This window comes from Urocitellus parryii, chromosome 6 (genome assembly GCF_045843805.1).
Source record: "Urocitellus parryii isolate mUroPar1 chromosome 6, mUroPar1.hap1, whole genome shotgun sequence".
NCBI lineage: Eukaryota > Metazoa > Chordata > Mammalia > Rodentia > Sciuridae > Urocitellus > Urocitellus parryii.
In genome coordinates this window covers 72,844,936-72,868,413 of record NC_135536.1, presented here as the reverse complement: position 1 = coordinate 72,868,413, position 23,478 = coordinate 72,844,936, and the positions used below count along the sequence as shown (strand labels likewise).

The 23,478-nt window shown below is 41.8% G+C and overlaps 1 protein-coding gene across 2 annotated transcripts; it reads left to right on the top strand.

Moving 5' to 3' along the window:
* Positions 1-12,937: 12,937 nt before the first annotated feature.
* Dact1 (dishevelled binding antagonist of beta catenin 1) lies at positions 12,938-21,691 on the top strand. 2 transcript variants are annotated; one of them, XM_026410056.2, is made up of 4 exons: positions 12,938-13,464; positions 15,584-15,716; positions 16,426-16,581; positions 19,920-21,691. In XM_026410056.2, the coding sequence occupies exons 1-4, from the start codon at positions 13,120-13,122 to the stop codon at positions 21,683-21,685; spliced, it is 2,400 nt and encodes a 799-aa protein (XP_026265841.2). In that variant the 5' UTR covers positions 12,938-13,119; the 3' UTR covers positions 21,686-21,691. The 2 variants fall into 2 exon arrangements, with proteins under 2 accessions (XP_026265841.2, XP_026265840.2); XM_026410055.2 differs by having other exon boundaries at positions 19,809-21,691.
* The last annotated feature ends 1,787 nt before the right edge of the window (positions 21,692-23,478 follow it).

Below are 23,478 nucleotides of genomic sequence, written 5' to 3'. Positions count from 1 at the left end.
ACTAAAATATTTACTATTTGGCTATTTATAGAAAAAGTGCATTAATTCATGTCTTGGAGGAAGCAGCTCTTTTCTGTTTTCCTAACTAATCTGTGTTCCAGGTCTTCAGGTGCAGCACCTTGGAGCCTATTTTAAATTTGACAGATTGTCTGGGGCCAGGACGTGAATATAAGGGCAGAAGCTGCCTATGGCTCCTTCATGGTCTTTGGTGCTTTTTTCCCTATTTGTTCCCAGAATCCTGGGGATCTGCTATAACCCCAACACCTTGAACACTGCTTGAGATATAATGGACACTTAATAGGTAATCGTTGAATAGTTATATATCTGAAAATTATCCCATAAATTCTGTCTTTGGTCAGTCTCCCCTCACATGGCACCTCCACTGGTTCTCTGGATTGTGTTCCGATCAAACACGGTTTTCATATCTGCTCATTCCCAGCTCTGTCCTTTATGTCTTCCAAGATGGAGTGAGTTCAAACTCCTTAGCACTGTGTTAGCCCCAGTTCTTTTCCTCCACCTGGGGCTTACAGTAACTTACTGGGCTATGCAACACTTTCTATTTTTTCAAGACTTAACTCCTGACCATTTGACCGCTCAGGAAGGTTGGGTTTGATAGCGGGGCCAGATCACAGACCACTTTGAGAGAGGCCTGCTGCAATCAAAACAAGGCTTATGACATGCAAAGGAGCCCATAGGGGGGAGAGACTGGAGACTAGAAGGCCAATTAGAAGTCTATTTGAGGTGCTAATTGTGTGGACTAGGGCAATAGGAACAGAGAGGAAGGGACTGCCTCAGTCTGGCTGGGTTGGCGTCACCTCTCAACCACTCCCTTCTGGCAATATGCCTTGCGTCATCCCGACTCAGCTGTGGCCCTCAACAAGGGACAAAATATTAAAAGGAAACATCTGATAAGTTAGTGACAAGGTATTATTTTTACCTTGTAATCCCTCATAATAACAGTAATTGTTCTTATAATAAATAACAACTATTTCAACACAAAGACGAGTAGATTGTGTTAATACTAATAAAAAAAATGAGTACTTTGGGAAAAGAAGCAGGATAAAGGGATGACAGAAAGTGAAGGGTGTCTGAAAATGAGAGTGAGATTATCCTTATGCCATTTTAGTGGCCTGAACCTAATAAAACATTGTGGCATTAGTGTCAGTTTTGAGGTTAGGATTAGAGATTTGTATCTAATGAAAGTTTGTTACAGATTAGCTCATTCATTCACTCAACACATATTTATCTGAGCGAGCACAGTGTGCCAGGAACAGTTCCAGACCCTTAAGGTATAACAGTGAACAAAACAAAGATCCCTGCTTTTGTGGAGCTTGCATTCTAGCAAGGGAGACAGGCAATAAACAATGAACATAATAAATAAGTAAATGATAGAGTAAAAATAAAGTTTTATGGAAAGAAAGACAAGGCAAGGCAGGGCACAGTGTCTGGAGGCTATGGAAGCAGGGCAAGGCTGTTGCAATTTTAAAACTGATCCCAGACAGCACCCAGCTCTTTTTTTCCCCTATGATCAGTGGTTTGTTATTCATCTTCTGAACAAGGTGACAAAAGAAGAAATTATGGGGCACTGGCTACTGTGTGATATTTTAATAAAGATTCTCCTGTACGTCACATCTGGAGTCAATTTGCAAAAAAAGGGAAACTTCTAGTGGTTCCTGTTTCCTGAAAGAGTTGCACCCAAGTTGAAATTCAGATGGGCCAGGGCTGTTAGTTTTCAGCAATTTAAATGTCCTTTCCTGTCCTAGAAGGAAGAGCTTTGTTTATAAACAGCTGGGTCAATAGGAAATGTAGCCTTATTATTTACATTCTTTTGATAGGCTGGCAGTCAGCACAGAGGGTAGTGGGTTAGAGAGAAGACCCAAAACACTGTCACTTAGCTTTGGAGCTGAGTGCTTTTTTTGTGATGGCATGGAGGAAAGGCAAAAGGCCTGATTTTATTATTTCTTGGGAGACAAATTGGACAGGATGACTTTTGGTAAAGACCAAGGATTCAGATGATTAATGAAGTGTTTGCTTGGGTCACATGCTAAACTGTTATCATCCTTTCTACAACAGACACTGGTGTGCCAAAGATCCACTTTAATTTCCACTGCTTTCTACTGTTATTCCAAAGAGAAGTGGGGAGACAGGCGGGAGGCGGGAGACATGGTTTGGATAATGTCAGAATACACAAATGGTACAGAGTGGCATACGCTGTAACTCTAAATTGGGCTCAGATCTATTTAAAACAGAAAAACCTGATTCCTTGGTATGAAGATGAACTGAGAGCAAAGGGGAAGGTGTGCATGTGAATTTTGATGCTTGTTGTTGTTGTTGTTGTTTTGCTTTGCTGTCTCTAACGCAATGAGATCTCCCTGGTGCCAAATGATGCACAAATGGATACCCGTTGTGTAGCAGAACCAGGATTCCCTCCCTTTGAGATGACTGAAGCAAGGGCGACCATAACAGCCAGCTGTTGGCAAGGTAAGAGCCTGGCTTCCCAGAAAGACCCTGGGAAGAGGCCACCATCAGCCAAGGGTATATTTGGATCTGATGAGTCCACATTCAGTAGGACAGAGGATCAGGTTCCAATAGGTCTTCCTGCCCTCCTTCCCTCCTTCCCTCCCTCTCTCCTTTCTTCCTTCCTAGTTTCCTTCCTTCCTTTTATGCTGGGGATTGAACCAGGGGCACTGGAACACTGAGTTAATCCCCAGCCCTTTTTGTTCTTTACTTTGAGGCAAGGTCTCACTAATTCGCTGAGCCTGGTCTCAAACTTGCAATCCTGAGTTGCTGGGATCACAGGTGTGCACCACCCCTCCCCCTACCACTTGAACAGTTTTTTTTTTTTTAGTAAATGTTTTCCTGCTCAAAGAGGGAGCACACATACACCCGTCTTTGGAAAAGGAACTCTTTTCAGTTAGAAGAGCTTCTTTAAAGTAAGATCCTCAGTGGGCATGGCATTTGTTGAATACTATGCTGATGACTTCTCCTCCTTGCCCCTACCCAATTCAACAAAATTTTACTAAACTCCTAGAGGGTGTTTAGGACTCTGTGAGGTGATGTGGGCTATAACGAAAAAGAACACCCGAATTAAGGACAAAACATAGTGAAACCATCATTCCAGAGTCTTCTTTAGGAATTAATTTAGTTATTGTAAGCAGTGAGAAAGTCTGAACTCCAAATAAGTGATACTCCCTTCCTCACCTGCACACAGGAAGCACAGAGATGGGCTCCGGTGGAAGTGGTCTCTAGGCATAAACATAGTCAGGTCTTTTTACACAGGGCCAGGCAGCCTTGCCTGGGCTACCCCCCTGGTGTCGCCCCAGTGACAAAATGCTGATTAATCTGCTGAGTGTGTTCCACAATGGGCCATGGGTCATTCTCTGTTTCTTGTCAACTTCAAACAGGCTGAGTTGTCTGAGTTTGTTTTAACTCTACTGACCCCAAATGCCTTTTTGTCGTTATCAGACTTTGTTCTTATCTTTACAGAAATGGGACTGTTTCTCTTTTTCCTGTTTCCTCATATTTTCCTGAAGCACAATATCTCAGACATTTCTGAAAGTGAAACAGACAGGAAAAGTACCCAATTTTGGTTTGTTTCTATTTATAGAATTATCCAAAGTCATTCTTTCTGGGACATCACAGATGAGATTCCATCTCAATCTGTCTTGAAAGGTGAGTGAATTAGACAAGGATTTGTTGAGTATCTGCGTTGTATCTGGCTCTGATCTGAAAGAATTTGAGTTGAATTAGGATTTGTCTCTATTGAATACTGTAAAATCTAATTAAGCCAAGAATTCGCTTCTGAGGTTTTTTGCTTATTTGCTTGTTTGTTTGTTGTACTGGGAATTGAACCCAGGGGTGCTCTACCACTGAGCAATATCACCAGCCCTTTATTTATTTTGTGATAGGAACTTGTTAGTTTTGGCTGGTCTCCGACTTCAGATCCTCCTGCCTCAGCCTAGATCCTCAGAATAGCAGGGATTATAGGAGTATGCCACTGTGCCCAGCACTTCTGAGGTTTTCAAGTCACACTTTGGCTCTAGTGTTTCTATGCATAATCACTATTAGTTTTAATCTAAGTAGCACTCTAAATTTAGTTTTTCATGAAAAAGTCCCCAGAACTCCAAGGAAAGGTACCTAGTGTAGACATTGGAGATGCTTCAGCTAATTTTCAAGCTACTTTGGTTTTCTTGGTTCTTTTCCTAGTAGTTCTGTATGACTTTGAACTTTAAGGATTCACCCAGTCCTGCCACTCACCCTGGAGAAGTAAAACTGATCACTAACTGGGGTCTGGTCCCCAAAGAACTGAATCACTTCACTGCATTTAGTTCAGGGTAGCTTGATCTTCCCACACTATGATATGCTATAACGATTATAGGAAAGGTTTTGTGCTCTTTGGATGAAAGATGTGTTATTTATCATAAAAAGGTTTGGATAGATTCTAGAAAAATATTAATAATAATGGTAATAATAATCTAGCAATTATATTGAGTGTTTATTACACATCTGGTACTAAACTAATGATGAAAACACATCTCTTTTCTGTAACTCAGTTTTATATCTGCTGGTCCCCAAATTGTCAAAATATTCATTTCTAAATTACTAAATGAGATATCTTTATAATCTGTTTGCAATTGTTAACTTGGATGATAGGTTTATAGAGGTACATTATACTATTTTTTTCTACTTTAAAAAAAATTTTTGATCTGGGTTCCACTTTCGGTTTATTAAGAACCACATTTTAAATTCAAGGGCTCTAGAATTGAAAACCTATCCAACAATATGAGTATTTGAGGTCAGAGGGAACAATGGTGGTACATCACCATTGGACATCATGGAGCATTCATTGGAAAAAGGAATTCAACTTTTTTTCAATTTTTACAATTTGTTCTAATTAGTTATACATGACAGTAGAATGCATTTTGACATATTGTACACAAATGGAGCACAATTTCCTATTTCTCTGGCTGTACATGGTGCAAATCTATTTTTGTCTTTTGAAACTTTCCATAGTAAGAGATTATGCAAAAACAAAAACAACAACAAAACTGAGCAAGCTGTACATTAACCTAAATAATGTTTCAGATAAAATATAAAAAAGAAGAAACATGTAGGCCAATGTTTTCTAGCATCTACTATGTGTCCGACTCTTCATATTGGCTGGAATTAAATACATGCCCATTTTGAAGCAACGAGGAAGCTGAGATTCAGAGAAGTTAATTAACTTGCACAAGGAGTTGAACTCTGGCCAAAGTGTATGATCTTTCCAATACAACACATAGCTCCTTTGGTCCATAAGGTTTCTGAGGGCAGGATCCCTGTGTTTTCTTGGTGATCCCAAATAAGTGGATGTACTTGTAGTTCAAAATCAAATAAGTTGTTCTATGAAGAACATGACATGTGTGCTTTACGAAAACTTTCAAAGCAACTAGGATGGTTAATGGTAATTTTGATCTTAAGGATATATCCTGGGGGGCTGGGGATATGGCTCAAGCGGTAGCGCACTCGCCTGGCACTCGGGCGGCCTGGGTTGGATCCTCAGCACCACATACAAATAAAGATGTTGTGTCCTCCGAAAACTAAAAAATAGATATTAAAATTCTCTCTCTCTCTCTCTCTCTCTCTCTCTCTCCCTCCCTCCCTCCCTCTCACTCTCTCCCTCTCCCTCTCCCTCTGTCTTTAAAAAAAAAAAAAAAAAAAGGATATATCCTGGGGCTGGGTTGTGGTTCAGCCAGAGTGCTCACCTAGCATGTGTGAGGCCCTAGGTTCAAACCTCAGCACCACATAAAAATAAATAAATAAAATATTGTGTCCAACTATAACTAATATATATATATATATATATATTTTTTTTTTTAAAGGATATATCCTTAGTTGAAAACTATGCATGGATGTGTCCATCCCCATGTGTGTATAGAGGCTGGGACCCTGGTGCGGGGGAGGGCTGGTAACCAGACTTCATCTCACAACCTCCCTATGAGGTCAGATATAAATTCCATGCTACAGATGAAAAAAATGAGGCAAGCCAAGGTGTGGTGAGCATGCTGGGTGTGATGGTAGGGTGTGATGTAGTTGGAGTTCAAATCCAAACTGGTCCAATCCCCAAACGTACAGCTTTCTACCACACCCTTAAGTTCCCTGTTAGAATCTGATTCTCTGATGAAAACAGCTTCTATTACAGCCAAGAGTGGGTCAACCGAATTCCTCCACAGGGCGTGGGAGCAGGAACAAAATGGCAGGGTTTCTTTATTATTAGGCAAAACTCCCTGGACTGTTTGAATTTAGTCTGCCTGGACCAAACTGAACAGAAGCTGAATTGTCCCATCTGTTGTCCGAACCATCCTCACAGACTTCAAAGAATCCCAGCTCAGGAAGGAGACATCCCCAGGGTGGAGTGGGGCTCCTAGGCTTCCTATCGGCCCCTGCAGGTCTCCAGGAGCTGGTGGCGCAGCTACAGATTGTCATCCCAGCTGACTCCTCTTTGAATCTGAGGCTCTTCACAACCCCCACCCATCCTTCCCCTCAGTCCCCAAATGCCAAGGGCCCAACTCCCGTTTGAAGCGGATGTGCGACTCTTCACACTGCGCAGCTGCGAGGTGCAAGGGATTAGCGGAAGCGGCTCCCCCAGGGGCGAGGCCACCTAAACCTGGGCCAGCTGTGTGCTTCCAGCTTCTCTAGGTGATAATAGCATTCTGGGCTTTTCCACGGGGATCCATAGGCTCCCGGAGGGGTCTTAATTAAAGGATGTTTGGAGGCAAACAGAGGCCAAGAACTCCATGTGGGAGCTGGTTTTGAGTTCTGGTTTCTGCCTGGCGTCAGAGAACTGGGTTCACAGGAACCCAAGGAAATGGAAGAACTGCACCAGTTGAGTGTACCCTAAAGCAGATGCTTCTGAGTTTCAAATCTGGACCGGGCCCACAAAACATCACCCAGTTGATCATTTCTCTGTGCCAAGGTAGAAATGATGAGTAACCTGTATTGGAAATTGCTCATCGTTCTGTGATTTCAGTTACTATCTTTCAATGTATGATATTTACATGGAGATATTGCACCGTTTTGCTAATATAGTACGTATCATCCTATAGAAATTTCAAATGCGGCTTTAAGGAAAATACTAAAGATAAAAAGTGAAACATACTGTAGCTCAGTGGCAGAGCACTTGCCTAGCACCTGTGAGGCAATGGGTTTGGTCCTCAGCACCACCTAAAAATAAACAAATGAAATAAAGCATGCTGGGCATCTGCAATTACAAAAGAAAAAAAAATTTAAAAAGTAAAACATAATTATGGAAAAGTTAATTATAAAAATCAGCAACACAGTTTTGTGATTTCATTTGAATTTAACTCTTTTTATATAAGCAGAGAATATGTCTGCTTTTTAAAATGTTTAATTGGCACATAATTGTCTATATTTATTGGGTACACTGTAATATTTCAATACATGATTCAATGTATAATAATCATATCAGGGTAACTGGCATATTCATTAGTTCATACATTTAGGATTAGGTCTGATTTGTTCTCTACTAGCTGTACTGAAATACACAATTAATTGTTGTCAACCATGGTTACCCTACTGTTTTATAAAACATTAGAAACAATTCCTCCTATCCAGCTGTATCCCTGTACTTGTTACTCTCTTCTCTCCATTCCCCCATGTTTCCCAGACTCTGTTCTACTCTCTAATTCTATGTGATCAACTTTTTTTTAACCTCCACACATAAATGAGAACATGTAGAATTTGCCTTTCTGTGCTTGGCTTATATCACTTAACACATTTCCAGTTTCATCCATGTTGCCACAAATGACAGGATTTAATTTTATATGGCTGATTAATATTCCATTGTGTTGTGTAGACCATTTTTTTTAACCTATTCATCTGTTATGGACACCAAGATTGATCCCATATCTTGGCTATGTTGAATAGTTCTACAATAAATTTAAAATGGAAGTTGTCTTTTTGATATTCTTATTTCTTTTCCTTTGGATATATACCCAGTGGTGGAATTGCTGAATTACATATAGTTCTATTTTTAATTTTTTGAGAAACTTTCCATATGGTTTTCCACAAAGCCTGTAGTAATTTAATTTACCATCAATGTTGTGTCAGAGTTCCTCTTTGTCCACATGATAGCATGTGTGTGTGATTCCCCCCCATTTTTATAATAGATATTCTAACTGGAATTAGATGATATTTCATTATGGTTATGATTTGCATTTCCCTGAAGAATACATCTGCTTTTAAAATATTATTTGCAAATTGCAGTAATTGTTTCATAATTTGGAAATACACATGCACACAAACAGATATATAATTGTTTAATTAGGACCAGTATACTGCCTGGATTATAAACTCCATGATGGTAGGGATTAGGTCTGATTTGTTCACCATTATATCCTTGGTACCTGAGATGTATTCCATATTCAATAAATATTCCTTGAATAAGTGAATTTAAAAAGGTACAAAGTAATGATGATGGTACTTTTATTTTCTTTTATTCTATGAAGGGCCTGCTTTTTGTTTGTTTTACATTTTTTTTTATCTTATTAAAGATTCGCTTTATACATTTAGACTTTGTTACTTTAAGAAATCTGTTTATCTGCAAAGACATATTCTGTGGGTTATCAAATCATGTGTCTAATGGTTTGCCAGTTTACGAGTCTGATAATTTTAAATAATTGGAGAACAACCCAATAAAATCAAGTAAAGGCAAAACCCACCTAATACAATTATTTTTGAAAGCCACTTGTTTCTGAATATTTTTAAGTTTTTCTGGAGAATGCAGGGGTCTTCATCATTTCATAGAGTTAGTATCAGGGCATTTGCACAGTTGACACACTGCACCTTCCATCTGTAAAGATGACTAGTAGAAAAGGCAAAGGTAAGCAACTGATGTACAAGGTCAATGGGAGGCCTTAGTGATGAAGATCCCAGGCAAGGCAAGTCACTGTGACACACAGGACAGTCTGAAACTCACAGTGCTCTGTAAGAGGAAGCCTGAGTTCTCTTTAAAAAGGAAACTTTATGGACTCACCTTGGGCTTCTTCAACAGAAGCCTGGTGACTCAGAAACCCTCTCACAACACTAAAACACAGATAAAAGATAATCTTTTCTTCCAAGAATAAGGATGTGTTTGGTCCTGCTATCAGAGAGGGTGGAAGAAGCAGTTTCATCATCTTTCAAACAAAACCAGCTTTGTCAAAAGTTTGCTATTTCCTCTGCCGTTCTGGTATTCCTTGTGCCCTCTAAGGATTTTTAAAGTGGCCAGAGCCATGATGTTGCCCAGTTTTGCTACCAACTTTCCTTTTCCCTGATCTTTTGTTTCAATGTCTGCTTGCTTTCCCCAATGTGCTCACTGAAGCCTGATTGTGGGGTCAAGCTATAATTAGTTTATATATGAAGTTTAATTCACTGTGGCTCTTTTGGCATTAGACTCAAATGGGCTTTGATGTCTGGCTGGAGCTTTGATCCCAGGCTCTCAAATGGTGGTCATCACCCAAACTAAAAGGATTGCCCTTTACTTTTTTTTCTCTCCTATTTGGAGACAGCTTTTCCCAATTACATCATTTGTGTTTGTTTGGCCATAAAAGTTGCAAGGCATCATTTTGTTGCTTTTCTCTATAGCAAAATGTACAATTGATGCTCCTTACTTTGCTTGTCTGCAATAGAATGTTCACAGCCCGATAAGGAATTTGTAGAATGATGCTCAGAGTTTGGTGAGTGTGCTCTTAGGAATTGTTCTGCCCAAGGGCAAAAACGCCAGACTGTGATCTGAGAGACTGTTGCTGGCTCTGCCTAGGAAATATCTTTAAATAAAAGGCTACACAACTGTAGTGCATTCAATCAAGACTCTTTTTTCATGCTGGCAACTATAGCTTACTGGCCAGCTCCTCTGGGTAGCAGATCCACTGTATCTTTAGTGCCACACATTCTGTTCTGAGTGTCCATAAGACAAGAAGCCTTCAGGGAAAGTGAAAGAACTAACTTGAAAGGAGATAATGAAGTAGTACTAGTGGAGAAAGAAGCACCAGTACCTGCTTTAAAAAGAAAGAGAAAGGAAAAAAAAATCAAAACCATAGAGGGAAGTAAGACTTTATCAGCAGAAGAAGGAAGGAAGCAGTGGGTGATTTCTTTCAATTGTCTTCCAAATACCTGCAACCAAATCAAAGAATCAAAGAGGAAAAAAAAATCCCGGGAACAAGAACAGGGAGGAGGAGACTGTTAGGTTAAGAAGAGCATAGGGGCAACCAGTCATGCTTAATATGACATTGGGGGTTTTCCTGGAAAAAACAATTACACCATTGAGCTCCTTGCTTCTAACTTCATTTGACAGCCCAAGTTTGTTTTAATTGGCATGTGAATGAACAGCATTATATATTAATGTGCAATGGATACTTTGGAAAGCATAACCTTTTTTCCTATTTGTGACCATTTTATTGGAGGAACCATCAGAGCGCATTAGTTTTAATATTTAAACTTGCTGGAAACACTTTTTCATGGAGATGTACAAGCTGTTATGGCAAATGGTTTGCTTTGGAGTAATGAGCCAGCTCAAAGTGGCATTTGGTGGGAGGGGGGTTGGGAAGGTTAGGGAGGTTTGGAGACATAGCAACTTGTCTGTCTGCTTTAGCAAGATTTATTAGTAGTGTGTAAAAACATGTTTCAGCTTCTTCCCCCTCCTCAACTATATAAATATAGTTGTCAATGTGTGACATAACACAGGCCACAATAATAGACTCCGCCCAGCCAGGCGGAATCTGATTTAGACTAGAAAGCAAGATGCTTGTTTAGAAGAGAACAGAATGAAACAATGACAGAAGACACGGGTGAGTGGTATTTGGCAGGCAGGAGAAGTCATTATTTGTTAGTCTTACTAAATTTAGGGAGCAAAATTAGTTCCTGTATTATCAAATAGGGGTTGGTACACAGTAGGCAGGAAGAATAGGTGACCTGAATAGAATTTATTTTGTCAGCTTAGGAACACCTGGAATACAATTTCATTTTTAGATCTACTATGGAATCTTGTTAATTATCAAGGTTGTAGTTCCTTTCATGTATGGAGAAGGTAAAATGGGGAGGAGAGTGAAGGGTGGCAAAGGAGCTTTTGCTTTTGTTTTTGTTTTTTGTCTTTTTGGTAAATGTCGACTTAGTTACATTTTTAATGGAGATTAAATGGGTACTATTAAGTTTAAAAGTTAGTTAAAAAGTATGTTAATAAATAAACAATCTACAACTAACCTACATCCTCTTGAGTTTCTAGCAATTATCAGTTGAATGCTTGCAGTGCACTGTGCTGGGAACAGTTAGTCTACCAGGGTAGACTGCCTTCAGGGAGCTTTTATAAAATAGCTGGAGAGAAGAGATACACATAAACACCTACATACACAGATGTGTGTGCACACACCCAGGTAAATAACCAAACAATAGCTTATGGAAAGGTCCAAATATTCATTCAGTTAAGGAGTTCAAAGGAGGGAAGAGAGTGAGCTGATTTTGGAAGGAAGATTAGACCACACAGTGAAGGGACAAAGAAAATTCCTGGCAGGGGTAAGCAGCTGGTCAAAGGTGCAAGAGTCTGCCATAATGATATAAGAAGTATTCCTTCACACAACACTTTGCCTGAACTTCAGCAAAATGTGACATGCTGGTTTCAATTTCCGTGTTGCTTGCCTACGTGCTTTTAACAATCGTGTGGTACTGTCCCATAAACAGGCCAGCTAGTGGCATTTGCAGATCCCTAGGTCACTGAAATTCCCTGTGTCCAGTGTCCTAAGCCTAAATGATCATCCCACAAATGATACTTCAGGGGAAAATTTGATAAGTTCCTCTGGTGGGGTGGGGCAAGAGGCACAAGTCATAAAACCTTAAAATCTTTGCGCCAGCTATGTTGTAAACACACTCTTTCAAGAGATGTATGTTGTATGATGTACATTATCAAAATTCTTGCAACAGGCAAGTTCTGATAGTAGCTCCATTTCACCTTTGGGGAAACATGCAGAGAGGGCAAGTAATTTGCCCATACAACTATTCAAGAGTGAAACAGGATTTCAAATTCAGGTACTCTGGTTTCAGAGTCTGGCTCTAGTGAACAGAGACTAAATAACAACATTAAAAAGCAAACAAAACCCCAGTCGCATAAGCACGCACACTCATAAACTTTAGGCTTTAAAAGAACTGATGCCACCGGCTCGCCCTAAGATGACATCCTCCTGCTTGGTTTTAAATGCCTTCTAAAGTGAGATTTCCGTCAAAAATTAAAAAGAGCAAGACTTAAAAACGTTTCTAAAACAACCCTGCAATGTGCTTTCTATGGATGCTTTTACAAAATGGAGTTAAAAAAAAAAAAAAAAAAAAACAGAAACAAAACCAAAAGCTCAACTCATAGAAATTGTCTTCGAATACACTCGCAGTAACTTGCTTGGGAAGGTGAAAGAAACCTAAACCAGTGTGAGCGGACCCGGAGAGTGGACGTGTGGGGAAAGGGTTAAGATTGTGTACTGCAACTTGGTCGAGTTTCAGAAAGTTCTCTGGGGAGCCCAACTGCCGTGTCCCTTCGCGGACCCTGCCGGCTAGGCTGACTGTAACAGGATGCTGGGGCTCCAGGCGCTCGCCGCTCGCTTTTGGGTGATGGAAAAGAGCCAATGAGCAACGAGGAAAAATCGGGTGCAGTGAAGTCGGAAAGGGGGCTAGCAGGCCCGCGGGAAGAGCGGGGGAGGAGACACGGAGGGGCGGGGAGGAGGAGGCCGGCCGCGAGCGCGAGCGGTGCGCCTGACAGAAGACCGGTGAACGAGGGGGGCGAACCTAGAGCACAGGGGCCGGCGCGGGGAGGCGGGCGCCAGGCGGGGGTGGCCCGGCCACCGCGCGTGACGTAGCGCCGGGCTGGGCGTTATCAGCTGCGGGGCCGTGGCTAGGGACTCGCGGCGACAGCGGACGGCGCCGCTCGGGCCGGGTCCTCGGCAGCCGGCTGCCGCGAGCGGGTCCCGAGCGCTTGTGCTTTGGTCCCCGCAGCTGTGCCCCAGTGCGGGGAGGCATGAACTCGCAGCTGCAGCCCTAGCGCCTCGCTCCTCCACCCTGGCAGCCCGGCTGCGGTGACCGGTCTTTGCTCCTGGGCTGGGGGCCATGAAGCCGAGTCCAGCCGGCACCGCGAGGGAGCTGGAGCCTCAGGCACCCGCCCGGGGCGAGCAGCGTGCGGCGGAGCCCGAGGGGCGCTGGCGGGAGAAGGGCGAGGCGGATACCGAGCGGCAGCGCACCCGAGAACGGCAGGAGGCCACGCTGGCCGGGCTGGCGGAGCTGGAGTACCTGCGCCAGCGCCAGGAGCTGCTGGTCCGGGGCGCCCTGCGCGGCGTCGGGGGCGCGGGGACCGCTGCGCCCCGAGCAGGGGAGCTGCCTGCCGAGGCGGCGCAGCGCAGCCGCCTGGAGGAGAAGTTCTTGGAGGAGAACATCTTGCTGCTGCGGAAGCAATTGGTAAGTCGTGCCCGGAGGTGAGGCAAGGCTGCCCCTGCCGTCGGGCAGGTGGTCTGGTGTGGGCGCGGGGTTGCCTCTGGCTGGGGAAATTCTTGCAGTCTTGAGCCCCCACCCCCACCCCCGCCTCATACCTCCCTAACCCCCAGTGCTGTGTGCCTGCGGCGCGTCGTTCTGGCGTGTGCCTGCTTTGTGTCAGGTGAGGGGCTGGCGACCTCGCGCGGATTGCGGGGAGGGGGTGGCTGCTCTCCCCTCCTCCTCTGCATTCGAGATTCTTGGAGTCGCTAGTTCTTACCTTGTCTCCATAGTTAAATGAGTACATGCCCTTTCCCCAGAGGTTCGCAACCCCCCACTTAAAATGCCATTTCATTAGGAGGTCTCCCTAGTTTCATCTCCTCCCGCAGAGAGGGGACAAAAGCGAGGAGGGGGCTTGTGGCTTGGCTAACTAACACCGAGTTTTACGATTACACTGAAGCGCCTGTAGGGAGCCCTGCCCCTCCCAGGACTCTCCCCAGCATACCAGCTTTCTCCTGGACCGGTGCTTAGTTTCAAATAGAAGTCCTTTGTATAAGGCAGCTAAAACTAGATTGCAATTGATGGCAATTTGGCTGGAGAACGTGCCTCCTCTTCTTTATGCGTTCTGCTAGCTGTGATTGGTGGTAGAGGTGGGAGAAGAGAGAACTTGCTCTCGAGGAGCATTTATCTTACAGGATTTCTGTCAGCGTCCCAGGCACTCTATGCAGTCTTCATTAATGGAAAGAAAAGGAACTTTGGACCTTAGTGTATTGAGAACAGCTTTTGACCCCGCCTCAGAATAATGGCGGCAGCTTTGTTTCGGTGACCTCAAAATGTAGTTTTGGAAAACGGCAAAAAGATCCTTATCTGACCATGTGATACTATCTGAAAGTAGACACATGCTAGATAATGGCCCTCTTAAAATAAAGTGTCGGGAGGCTGTCAGTGTCATGTGTTTTCTTGTTTTGTCTCTTTTCAGACAATTTATTTTTTGAGCATCTAAGTGCCTTTACTTATTTGATTCATTTTTCCTGAAGAAACTCAAATTTTAGCAAACAAGCATCTGATTTATGTCCCCTAGCTTTTTAAATCAAAGAACCGTCAAGAGGAGTAGGTATTCATGTGCATCTATTTTGTAAGGATGTATGCTGTGGTTTTTGTGTGATAGCTCTGGTTTGGGCGTTTTACTGTTTCTTTGAACAGACCAGGATCATATGTAACAACAATTTGAACCAATTCTCACTGGTTATGCCTGGTCATTTACATTTTATGCAGTGCCTTGTGCAATAGCACATTTTGGGCTTCATGACTGTCAGGATTGCAAGTGATGCATTCCTATTGTCTGTCTGAGGGGAGCAAGGAGAATTCCAGTCCAGTCAGTGTTTATGGTACTATTTTCATTTGTAGACTTGGCATTCATGATTTGAACCAGATGCCTTTTGAGTTCTTTTGCCTTTCCAGCCAGCTCTAGGAAGCACTAGGTGGCGGTGTGAGTTAGCACAACCAATCTGTCACCTTTGGAAACCTGAGCTGAGTTCAAATCTTGATGGACCTTCCCTTGAGGGTTTTGGATTCTGCCAGCTCACATTATACTTGGCACTGGCTATTAGTATTAGTTTCTCACTTTCAAAGGCCCTAAGACTGATTAAACCCCACAAAGCAACTAATAGAAAACAAAACTCTGCAGGCCAGAAAACCTCACCTAAGTAAGATTATAATGTATTGTAGGAAACTTGTTACTCTGACTTCAAATTCAAAAGTCTACCATGAAGCTTTATTTTAAACTGGCTATATACCAGATGGATTAAAGTCTCTCTGTAGTTTTCTTGCCTCTCCCTATAAAAAGTCACAGATTGTATATATTAGTTAAAACAAACAACAAAAAAAGTTCTTTAGAAAAATGAAGAAACTGCATCATCACAAAACAAGAGAAAGTAGAATTAAAGATAGGACATATTTTCCAGTTACTGAAATTTTTCTTTACTTCAGGTTATCCAGTAAAATTTTGGTTTTGGGAAGGGTTAGTGAACCTTGAAAACTTAAGACTTTCTGGTTCTTTGTCACTAAAGTATATCCATTTTTCCTTTCCCTGTTTCTTCCTAATTAGAATTGTTTAAGGAGAAGAGATGCTGGCTTGTTGAATCAGTTGCAAGAACTTGACAAACAGATAAGTGACTTGAGACTGGATGTAGAGAAGACATCTGAAGAACATCTGGAGACAGACAGCCGGCCTAGCTCAGGTGAGTGTGTGTACACAAGGACAGAATTCTGCACTCACAGGTAGCCCCCTGTGGTTGGTAGTTACAGACTTGCAAATGGCAGTGGGGTTTGTTTCCATTGCTGAGAGAACTAAGAGTAGTTTACTATTCAGTTGCGTGAGAAAGAAATAAAGTCAGATGATAAAATTTTTAATAATGAGATCGATCTGACTGCAGTCCCCTGAGTTAAAAAAAAAAAAAGGTTCTATTCAAATTTTTGGAAGAGCAGTCCTTTGAAACTTGAGAAAGTCAGAATTGGGCGAGAAAATTAGTCACACTTCAACTTCCTGAGATCACTTCAAAAGTTTTTTTTTTTTTTTTTCTTTTAAACCATTTGGCTCCTTAGATTTTATTTTCTCTTAAGGCTATTCCTTCTGAAAGATTCATGATAAAGTTGAAGCTTTGGCAGATCTAAGTTCCTTTCTTACACATCTTTAAAAGCAAGGCCAAGGAGGAAGGTCAATTTGATGGTGAGAGTAGCTTTGAAACATAACCATAGTTATACACTCTTTGCCTTTTCATGATGATTGTTTGAAATAAAACCATATTATCAGCTATTGGACTCTAAAATCCAGTGAAATAAAATGGCCCAAAACACCAAAAAATAAAACCCTCTTCCCTTTTTCCTTTTAAGCATGAATGTGTATTATCCTTGACATAATTTTAATTCCTACAATTTTTTTATTTGTAGGGTTTTATGAGCTGAGTGATGGGGCTTCAGGATCCCTTTCTAATTCCTCTAACTCGGTGTTCAGTGAGTGTTTATCCAGTTGTCATTCCAGCACTTGCTTTTGCAGTCCCTTGGAGGCAACCTTGACTATCTCAGATGGTTGCCCCAAATCTGCAGGTAAGAATTGTTAGCATTGATAGAAATTTTAACTGGCAGGGTTAAGGACCCTTAGAGTTATGTAGCTCTGACCTCTTTTGCTAATGGAAAACCAAAAGTTCATCAATTTACTTCACTGAGTGCCATAATATGTCTAAATTTATAGCTTTATCTAGATGAATGTCTAGGATTAATTTAGTCTTCTTTGGGTCTCATTTGGCTTTGTATTCTCATAGTAGCAAGACAATTTAACAGTGGAGATACTGCACCAATATTATAAGTCTTGAACTGAATTTCTGAGTTTTTGCTGTTTAATTTGTCTGTATTTTCTTTTCTTTTTTGTTTTGGTGCTGGGGATTGAATCTAGAGTGTTGTGGCATGCTGAACACGTGTTCTACCACTGTGCTATATCTCTAATCCCATTGCATTTCTTTTGAAAACCATTTTGGAACAGTTTTCTTCTTCCTTTAATCACTTAAAACTAAAGTGTACATTAAGTTAAATACGTCCATCATCCTTGTCAAGAACTGGCACCTCAGAAAGCTCTGGCCCTTCCATGTTTCCTAGAATACTCTGTATGATGGGCACCCTCCCCCACCCAGCCCATAATTCCCCACTTGGGACTATACTTGCTATGACCTCCTGAGAGAATCATATTGTTAGTACTGGCAGTTTTTGCATTTCTACTATGTGGCATGCACCACTAGATGCTCTGCATATCTCTTTTGATCCTCGAAATAGTTCTGCAGAGTGTGTAGGTATTTTTAGCTCTATTTTATGTATTAAAAAACTGAGGCCAATTGAAGTTCTTTAAGCTATTTACATAGTAAGTGGCAGAGGCAGGATTCAAGCTCATGTCTAACTGCCAGGTCCATGTTTACCATCCCAAGGGAATTCAAAATTTTTTTTTTTTTTTTTTTTTTTTTTTTTTTTTTTTTTTAGAGAGAGAGAGAGAGAGAGAATTTTAATATTTATTTTTTAGTTTTCGGCGGACACAACATCTTTGTTTGTATGTGGTGCTGAGGATTGAACCTGGGCCGCACGCATGCCAGGCGAGTGCGCTACCGCTTGAGCCACATCCCCAACCCGGAATTCAAAATTTTTATATTTAACAATCTCATCTAATAGAGGAGGAATTTTGGCTTATAAGCTGTTGTCAGAAACTCCCCATGGGCTGAATGGCAGAGTTGTTGCTGAAATTCACAACTACACCTTTGGTCCTATGAAAGAGCAGAGAAGATAAGAGATGCTGCAGGTGCTGGCACAAGACACTGTACTCAGTGTTTATCTATTTTTCACTTGGGTATGAGACTGAACTTTTGAGTTCAGGCAAGGAAAACCTAACACTGAGCAGCTGAGGTTGCTAATTGGTTTGTATTTGTACAATATGTGTTCCAACAGCAATCATTTGGGGAAACACAGAACTGTGTTATCTAGAGTGTCTGGGCCTCAAGTTCATTGATAATTGTTCTTCCTAACTCTGTAAATCTGGTTTCAGAGGTAAAATTTATAAGCCCATTGAAAGGTACTTTTGTACAGGTTTTCCTTGAAGACAGACCTCTGTCTCTCTCAAATGCCCTCCTTGCATCATTGAGACAGTTGGGCTGGGCCTTGAGCTCTCTGGTTCAACTCTTAAATAAGGACAAGGGATCAGTGGTGAAATGTAGGTAAATGTGGCTTTAAGTAAGGCAAAAGCTGGGTGTGGTCTTGTGGGTTTGTAATCCCAGTGGCTCTGGAAGATGAAGCATGAGGGAGGCGGAAGTAGGAGGATCATGAGTTCAAAGCCAGCCTCAGCAACTTGGCAGGGCAATAAGCAACTCAGTGAGACCCTTTCATCTCCAATAAAATACAAAATAGGGAGCTAGGGATGTGGCTCAGTGATTGAATGTCCCTGAGTTCAATCTTCAGCACTGAAAAAGAGAAAAAAGTAAGGCAAAGATAGGACTTAGGGTAGTGGAGGAGGAGGGATGGGAAAGGATAGAGGTTTCCTTTTCTTAGAACACACTATTTATTTATTGGGGGTTGAGTAGATGAAGATTATCATTTTGCTTTTTAAAATATTTTCTTTATAAAAGAAATTTATTACAGGTACATAGGTTTTTAATATCTGGATAAATAAATATAATGGAATATAAATCAATGATGGACTCAACTTTGATTTTTCTCTGATAACTTAAGGTCATTAAAAGGATTTGATGTTTATAATATTCACCAAGAAATCAAAATCATCACCAGGTGCTGTGGCCCACACCTGTAATCCCAGTGGCTTGGGAGGCTGAGGCAGGAGGATCGTGAATTCAAAGCTAACCTCAGCAATGGAGAGGTGCTAAGCAACTCAGTGAGACCCTGTCTCTAAACAAAATACAAAATAGGGCTGGGGATGTAGCTTAGTGGTTGAGTGCCCCTAAATTCAATGCCTAGTAATCCCACCCCCCCCCCCCAAAAAAAAGAAAAGAAATTAAAATCATTTAACTAAGAAAAAATTTGATTTCATTATATTTTGGTATCAACAATTTTAAGATGTGGGAAATTTATCCATCACTAGTACTCAATCTTTTAAAAAGTCTTATGAAGAACTCCCTATCCTGTTAAACAATGTTTTGTTTTTTAATATCACTATTGAAAATATGCTGTTATTATTATTGAAATTTGATCAGTTTATTTGACCTTGTAGGTGTTTTATCTGAACAGATATCATTAGGAATCAAGTTTTAAAAAGTACAAAATGAGGAAAAAGTCCATAGAAACTTTAAAAGAATTTTAAAAGGAAGCCAGAACAGACTCATTGATTTTTTTCCAGTTAAAAACGCAATAGTTATTGTTGAAAATTTAAAGATGAAAGTGAACATCAACTTTTTCCCCATCACACTGAGGTGCTACTATTAGAACCTTGGTATGACTTCATCTTAGACTTTCTTTGTATAAACACAAATAATCATACTCTTATATCATGATTTTCACTAACATTTATAGTGTTTTCCCTTTTCAATAATTTGAAAACATTTCTAATGGCTAAATGTATTTCCTTTAAAGAACATATCATATCTTGCCAAATTTTTGTTAAATTTGTTTCTCATTCATTCAGTTATATGAACCTTATGTAAACTGGTAGAGTAACTAGTGGAGTATTTTTTTTATTCCTTTGTTATTCATTCTCTACCCATGAACTTGTCTTAATAAAAACTGGTCAGAGACAAGATGGTGCTACTAATTAATTTCTTCAGAGTGTACCTTTAAATGTTTTTCAGATCTCATAGGATGGTTGGAATATAAAGAAGGCCACTGTGAAGACCAGGCCTCAGGGGCAATTTGCTGTTCCCCCTCCACACCACAATTTAATTCCCTTGATGTCATTGCAGATGTGAATCCCAAGTACCAGTGCGATCTGGTGTCTAAAAACGGGAATGATGTATATCGCTATCCCAGTCCACTTCATGCTGTGGCTGTGCAGAGCCCAATGTTTCTCCTTTGTCTGACGGGCAACCCCCTGAGGGAAGAGGACAGGCTTGGGAACCATGCAAATGACATTTGCGTTGGATCTGAACTGGATGCCACCAAAACAGAGAGTTCTTTACCATCTCCAAGCAGTCTGTGGTCTGCTTCCCATCCTTCACCCAGTAAAATGGATGGCTATATTCTGAGCCTGGTTCAGAAAAAAACACATCCTGTAAGGACCAACAAACCCAGAACCAGTGTGAAGGCTGACCCCACGAAAGGGCTTCTGAGAAATGGGAGTGTGTGTGTCAGGGCCATTGGCGGCCTCTCGCAGGGCAACGCCGTAAACCTTAAGAATTCCAAACAGGCGTGTTTGCCCACTGGGGGGATACCCTCTTCGGACAATGGGGTATTCTCCCCACTGAAGCAATGGTCAAAAGAATCAAAAGGAGAGCAACTGGAAAGTAAAAGGTTGCCGCCACCGGAGAGCTGCTTGGCAAGCACGGAGCTCCAAAGCAAGCATCTGCCCCCAAATGCCAAGGCAGCTTCCCAAGAGCATGCGCAGTGTCCAGCCGCTGGGAAAGGTGAGTCTCTGAAAGAAAGCTGTCAGATCTCAGCTGCCTCTCCAAAAGAGAGCCCCGGCAGAGGTCCTGTTCCCTTGCAGGAGAACAAGGCTGTGCAGTCCCTGAAAAAAATACCGCAGAAAAACAGCCTGCAGGCTGTCCCCGCGCCCGTTCCTCCTCCACTGCTGCCGCCTGCCTTTCCTTTGGAGGAGAGGCCTACATTGGATTTCAAAAGCGAGGGCTCTTCTTCGCAAAGCCTGGAGGAAGGGCATCTGGTCAAAGCTCAGTTCATTCCGGGGCAGGCACCGGGTGGCAGGCTCCACCGGGGCCACAGGAACATGGGCGTCTCGAGAAGCTCCACCCTGAAGCACCGAGGCCAGGCCCTGCAGGGTCTGGAGAACAGTCTGCCGACCGTCCGGGAGAAAACCCGGTCAGGGAGCAAGAAGTGTCGTTTCTCCGACGACTTGGATACAAATAAGAAACTCAAGAAAGCGACTACCAAGGGACGGAAGAGCGGGAGTGGGCCTTCCGATGTGGGTCTTCCCGGCAGGCCCCTGGGCAGCGGCCACAGGTCGGGAAACAAGGCGCACGGCCACGGACGGGAGCCGGTGGTGGCCAAACCTAAGCACAAGCGAACCGACTACCGGCGGTGGAAGTCCTCGGCGGAGATTTCTTACGAAGAGGCCCTGAGGAGGGCCCGGAGGGCTCGCAGGGAGCACGTGGGTGTGTACCCGGTGCCGGTGGCCATGTCCTACGCCAGTCCCTATGCCTACGTAGCCAGTGACTCCGAGTACTCGGCCGAGTGCGAGTCCCTCTTCCACTCCACCGTGGTGGACACCAGCGAGGACGAGCAGAGCAACTACACCACCAACTGCTTCGGGGACAGCGAGTCCAGCGTGAGCGAGGGCGAGTTCGTGGGCGAGAGCACCACCACCAGCGACTCCGAAGAAAGCGGGGGCTTAATTTGGTCCCAGTTTGTCCAGACCCTCCCAATTCAATCGGTCACGGCCCCTGACCTTCATAACAACCCCACAAAAACCTTTGTCAAAATTAAGGCTTCGCACAACCTCAAGAAGAAGATCCTCCGCTTTCGTTCTGGCTCTTTGAAACTGATGACCACAGTTTGAGTAGAAAGTGTCTTTCCCCCCTGTTACTGGGGTGCGGGGGGTGGGTGGGGGGAACAAAGAGGGGAAAAAAGGGGGGAAAAGATGATGTCTTAATTTTTGTGTGATACTTTCATAGAATGTTTTTCTTTTATTAAGATAAAACCAAGGTAAATTATGTCTCATCTTCATCATGTATGGTCTCTAGTGCCTTTAATGGAAGGTAAAGGATATATTGCTAGTTGTAAGTAAATATTGACGTTTTAATGGTGGTGATAGTGAATGAATTTTGTGGTATCAACTGACTTGTAAATTTTATGAGCATCTGACAAGGGACAGGTTTTGATCAATTTTATTGGAATGAGACCTTTTGATTTCAAGGTCAGGTGGATGGAATCTTAGGATGTGCATTTGCTCCGTGATTCTTAGGGCAGTGTCTCTGTAAGGTCTTTCCTGTTGAGGGGCATTCCATACAATTGTGTGAAGTAAGTACAAGAAAGAGTCATTGTTTCTTTAATTTTTTATTTTTAAATAGTGTAGTCTACATTTCTCAGATGTCTTCCGATCCTATTTTCTTCTCAGAACTTTTATGTTTACTGGACTCAAAACTTGTAGACCAGACCTTAAATCCAGAGATGGCAAACTGGATAGGGAGGCTGGTAATACCTTGACAGGATTCACAAAAACTTTTGCCATACTTGGTGCCTAGCCCCCGTTACAGTAACCCCTTCTTGGGCTATAATTTTGATGCCTTTCTCTCCGTCCCTGATTTGTAGCTAATTCAACCATCTGTCCCATGAGGGACTTGCCTTTGGGTTAAAATGTTGGTCCTCTGGTACAAGGAAATTCAGTCTTAATGAAATAACCTTTGGGCGTGACACCAAGCTTAGAATTGCTCACTGAGCATGGTGCCACCTAAGCATTGGCCTGAACATTAGTGCAATCCAGCCCAGATTGGACCACTGACCCTATCTGGAAGGGCTTTTTTTTTAGTAAACAGTATTGTGTAAAATGCTTTTTAATACCAATATTTGCATGTTTTGTGCATGAGTAGTATTTGTTTTGATATTCCTGTTGTTAAATTACTGTATGATATAAACAGTATGTGTTTTATATATATCATTGTGTAAATTTAATATAACACATTATATGCTGTAATAAACAATTTGTTTTACTGCTGTTAAGTTTGTTATTTGGGTATAAAACCAGATGTTTACACCTATAAATCTTGTGCTGATTATTGGTGATGTTTGTTAGATTTGTATTACGCCTACTCTAGAATTAGAATATTATTTGCAATAATTAAGACAGGTTTTAATGTTCTTGGTATGGATAATGAGTAAGCAAATCTGGAAAAGCAAATCACTTCTTTAGGATAGTAAGGTAATTTAAAATTAAGGTAAATTTTATAGATGTCTCTTAAGGAAAACATTTCTGAGAAGAATCTCCCCCAACTCTTTTTTATAAAAAAAATTAAACACGTGGAAAAGTTGAAAAAGTGGTACAATTAAACTAGATTCAACTATTGCTGACATAGTTTTCCATGTTTGCTTTAGCTCTCTATTATGTATGTATTAGGTTAAACCATATTACTGATTTTGAAGGTTAAAGACAGATACTGGCAATCCTTCCCTCTCCCCACTCTATACTGCTGCCTCCCTTTAAGGTGAATATCATGTATTTTGATATTTTCTCTTAAAAATTTAAGCAGGCATTTCTCAAGAGCAAGAAGATTCTCTTGTATAGCCACAATATCATGATCACATCTAAGGAAAATTAATAGTAATTCATGATATCAAATATTTATATTTAAATTT